Below are 4391 nucleotides of genomic sequence, written 5' to 3'. Positions count from 1 at the left end.
AAGGGCGGTCTACACGCTGCGATCTGGCAATGCAATATCGCTTGAAGTGACATCTCCGGAGATGTCATAAATGTCACGGCCGCGGGTGGAAATCTGAAGACTCGACATGCAATTTGTGACCAAATTTCAAAACAGGGTCAGTTTGTCGGTTGGACATGTTGGAATCAGCCATGGAAGCAACACTGTGTTGGTTTGCCTTACCATTGTGCTTTTCGGTTAAAAAGCGAAAAAAGAACGTGCGAAGAGGTTACAGTGTCGAGGAAATTGCTTTTTAATGGCATCGTATGCTTCCGCCTTTTTATTCCGATCACTATATTTTTTATTTTTTAGTTGCCAAAGACATGGCAGACTTTCGTAAATTTTTATAAATTCAGTTACACACTTTCGCGAACGTTGACGAAGCGTCCAAAATATAAATAAGAGGCCAAAACAAAACATCAACAAGTCAACCGACAAACTGACCCTGTTTTGAAATTTGTTCACAAATTGCATGTCGAGTCTTCAGATTTCCACCCGCGGCAGTGACATTTATGACGTCTCCGGAGATGTCACTTCATGCGATATTGCATTGCAGATCGCAGCGTTTGGACCGCCCTTTAGGCCATCCGTCGGACGGTAAAACGGACAACGGACGATAAAATGGACGGTTGCTCCTTGTGATTATCCTGTTTGTAAACAAAGCGTTTGCTAACAGTGTTTACACTCGGTTTTGCGGTCGCGTTTACACCTCGGCCGACACATAAACGTTTCGACACAAGCGCAAACAGTTTGGCATTTATCAAAAATGCCAAAACGTTTATTCGCGCATCGTGGAGCGTCTCAGTCTGGCTTACCACTGCACAATTTACGCCTGAACGTCGGCCCCATAGCCCCATATTCAGAAATCAACTTATCTCTTCTATTTCTATTTGCTCGGGCCAAAAACACAAATGTAAACACGTTTGACATTTCGGTATAAACTTTTTTATATTTTAAGCCTGCCACAGCAAGCGTAAACGATTTGGCATTATAAAAAGGTTTTACGCTAGCTTTTATGCGTCGTGTGGCCCCAGCTTAAGGAGAATGTGTAATGGATTCTTGTTGCACTCTAGAGACCTACCACCCAACTGCCCGGCTAGCTCAGTCGGTAGAGCATGAGACTCTTAATCTCAGGGTCGTGGGTTCGAGCCCCACGTTGGGCGTCTCAAACAATAATTATTTGCTGCTTGTACCGAAACATAATTTTAAGATTTGGAGCTAGTGTTTTATTGTGCTTTGACGGAAACATTTTACTCCTTTTTTAATTCTGATAACATTCTTATGCGCATGATCCTTGGCACAGTGGGCGGTGGGATTCGATCATTGAGCTGTATTTAACACTTTCAGGCGCGGAGAGTGTACCGCTCTTGAGAGCGCAGCATCCTACTCACTCGTGAAGGAGCATTGTAAGATCGCGTTGTTAAAAACTTTTCGTTCGCTCTATTGGTCAGTCGATCACAGCATTTCTCGTGGCCCGTGTGCGTGAATTGTGAAGATGAATCAACCCGGTTGTTTGCCTGTGACAGCCAAAATGCAAAGCAAAGCAAAGAAAGTGTTGGACGAAGCCCGCGAGACGAAGAATCGCGAAATAGATCTGGTGGACCGTAATATTTCCAACTTCGAGGAATTACCTGGATTGCGTGAGTATTGTCCCTAGGCGGGAAACGTGTCGTTGGCGGACCAGAATTTCCTATTTTGGTAAAAACAGGTTTTTTCATCCGCCAGCGTGAGCGAGTGAACCCATTCGGAGATGCTTGCGATATTTAGCTTAGTATACGAGATAATTCATATGTGCTGGAACTATTCTAAAGAATACAGTCCTAATGGAGCATTTTTACGATTCTTTCAGTAAATATGGTGTTTGTGACGAGAATAACGCTGAGCCACAACAAACTAAAGAGTGAGTAAATGGCGCAGACCGAGAGCGCGGATGCTCCCTACGTCGCTACAAAGTGGTCGGACCAAGTGATTTTGTGTTGCAAAAACAATAATGCGTATCAACTCATCGCCGTGGCCGTAAAATATCAATTGGTTTCGGTAGATAATTGTGATTTTCACAACAATCGCACAGCAAAACAAAGGGTGTGATTGTGGAGTGTCGGATGAGGAACAAACGAATGAATGTGTCAAGTGTCAATTGCGTGAACGTTGATGGTGTTCATTCGCGGATGAACGCTGGTGATGTTTACATTTGAACGAACCGTTTTATCACCGTTTCCGCAGGACATTTTAGTTTCCGTTTTGTGTTCCGTAGGTGTTCCGCCCGGCATAGCGAACCTGATAAACCTGGAAATTTTGAACCTGTCCAACAACCAAATCGTCGAACTGCCGCTGTCTTTATCGTCGATGCCGAAACTCCGAATTTTGAACTGCTCCATCAACAAGCTCGACACGTTGCCCCGGGGATTTGGAGCGTTTCCGGTGCTAGAGGTGTTGGATCTTTCGTACAATAACTTGAAGGAGAGCGTTCTGCCAGGAAATTTCTTCATGATGGGTATGCAATTTCGTCGGCATCGGAAACTGTGTCGCTAATTTTGCTCAATTCGTTTCAGATTCGCTTCGTGCTCTCTATCTCGGCGACAACGAGTTTGAGTATTTGCCGCCGGAGATAAAAAACCTGAAAAACCTGCAAATCGTAAGCATATGCTCACCTGTGTGCGAAACAGCCGAGCGTAACGAGTGCTGGTTTTACCCCTTTTGCAACAGCTTGGTCTGCGCGATAATGATCTGCTGGAGTTACCGCGTGAAATTGGGGAACTGACGCGCATCCGTGAGCTGCACATTCAGAACAATCGGTTGAGCGTGCTGCCCCCGGAGGTCGCCAATCTAGACATGCCGGGACCGAAGTCGGTGCTGAAGATGGAGGAAAACCCGTGGGTGACGGCTATTGCGGAACAGTATCTGGTCGGAATTAGCCATGTCTTGGAGTACATCAAGACCGAGGCGTACAGGATGTGAGTTTCAACACGGTGGACAAACACTGAGGGCCAAGTGTAATGGATTTTTATCGTCCATAGCCTCTACAATCGCCATACGTCGGGCAGCAAATCTTCGGGCAACATTCCGCCAAAATCTGACAAATCCAAAAAGGCTTCCAGGGCTCGCTCTTAAGGATGCCGGTTCGCGAAAGTCTCCGGTGACCAAATGTTATCTATGTGCCTTCTCCATCCATCCTTCCATCCACGATGGAATGCTGTTTCTTTGTGTTAACCGTTCTGTGAGGGGATCGCAGCCAAGTATCGTTTCGGACAGAATTTCTCAGTGCGAGGAATTCTTTGTGAAGTGATGTCCTGCGACGAAGGTTTAATGTTTGTACTAATCTTACTAAACGCCTGGCAAATTCTGCATATGGCCGGTTCAGTCGTGCAGCTGTAGCTTTGCACATAGTTTTAAACTAATTTAATTAACTTTGACTTAGCGTGCCAAGAAGGACACAGATTGTGTGTGCGATGCACAACAACGTTTTCTTCCTCCTTCGATCCGTCAGTGCCTTTAATTGCTAACATCCAGCGTGGCAAAGTGACTAGCAAAGAAATGCAATTAAAACCGGTAATAAAATGGATGTGCCTGAAACTAATTTACGATGAAAGAGTTTTATTACACGGGGTGTTTATTTGCCACGGATTGGCGCAGCACAGCAGGAGCTCGGTCAAGTTTCTTGCTGAAACCCCATTTTAGCATAGTTTCTTCTCATTGGAATGGAGTTGTACGTCTGTTATGAAATTAATGCATTGAAAAGTACAACACGATTATTCTTGCATTTTGGCGATCCTCTGGTCCTTGAGCTCTTTATGTATCAACAAATGTAACAGACAATCGTAAAACATATTTATAGTTTGAAGAAAGTATCTTCCGCTCTTTTTCGAAATGGGTAAGCCGTCTGGTATCTTGCAAAGAGATTCCTATAACTAGCAATAAAACTTTCTTACCTAATTAGTGTAAGTAATGCCATTTGGAACTTGGGCGCACGTTCACCATTAGTTTCAATTGGACCATTGCTGGGTCGTCAATTGGACCTTTCTCTGAGCACGCCATTCGGATTCGTTCAAAAGCACTCCACTTTTCTCCGGCAGAATGCAAAGCTAAAATTGAACCTTGAAGTTGGAAGCACTCCAAAGTAGCTTTAAAGATTCGATTTATGGAAGCTTAGTTTGACCGATCCAACGTATCTTGGGTGAAGTATTAACAATAAAGTTGTAGTAAACTCTGTTGAAAGACGAACATTTTAAAACACAAAAAAAATTCTCGTGTACATCCGTCTCGTAATCGCTTTGATCTCTATTTATCCAATACCAAAGAGAACCTATGAAGATTATAAAATGAATTCTCTTGTACAATACCAAAACTTCCTCTTTATAAACCACTTTATCAGC

The 4391-nt window shown here is 44.0% G+C and overlaps 1 protein-coding gene and 1 non-coding gene across 2 annotated transcripts; both read left to right on the top strand.

The window, feature by feature from the left end:
* Window positions 1-1108: 1108 nt before the first annotated feature.
* Trnak-cuu (transfer RNA lysine (anticodon CUU)) lies at window positions 1109-1181 on the top strand. Its single transcript has one exon. It is a non-coding gene; the product is annotated as a tRNA-Lys (tRNA).
* Window positions 1182-1479: 298 nt separating this feature from the next.
* LOC131214397 (ras suppressor protein 1-like) lies at window positions 1480-3178 on the top strand. The gene is made up of 6 exons (XM_058208778.1): window positions 1480-1658; window positions 1868-1918; window positions 2273-2512; window positions 2571-2653; window positions 2725-2972; window positions 3036-3178. The coding sequence occupies exons 1-6, from the start codon at window positions 1514-1516 to the stop codon at window positions 3127-3129; spliced, it is 861 nt and encodes a 286-aa protein (XP_058064761.1). The 5' UTR covers window positions 1480-1513; the 3' UTR covers window positions 3130-3178.
* Window positions 3179-4391: the final 1213 nt, after the last annotated feature.

The sequence above is a fragment of the Anopheles bellator genome, unplaced genomic scaffold (genome assembly GCF_943735745.2).
Source record: "Anopheles bellator unplaced genomic scaffold, idAnoBellAS_SP24_06.2 scaffold00803_ctg1, whole genome shotgun sequence".
NCBI lineage: Eukaryota > Metazoa > Arthropoda > Insecta > Diptera > Culicidae > Anopheles > Anopheles bellator.
Note: the sequence above shows the minus strand (reverse complement) of the source record. Positions and strands in the feature narration are given on the sequence as shown.

Coding starts and splice junctions, on each gene's coding strand:
- LOC131214397 (XM_058208778.1), top strand. CDS start 1,514: ATGAATCAACCCGGTTGTTTGCCTGTGACAGCCAAAATGCAAAGCAAA. Junction 1,659..1,867: donor CGAGGAATTACCTGGATTGC/GTGAGTATTGTC, acceptor CGATTCTTTCAG/TAAATATGGTGTTTGTGACG. Junction 2,973..3,035: donor AAGACCGAGGCGTACAGGAT/GTGAGTTTCAAC, acceptor TATCGTCCATAG/CCTCTACAATCGCCATACGT.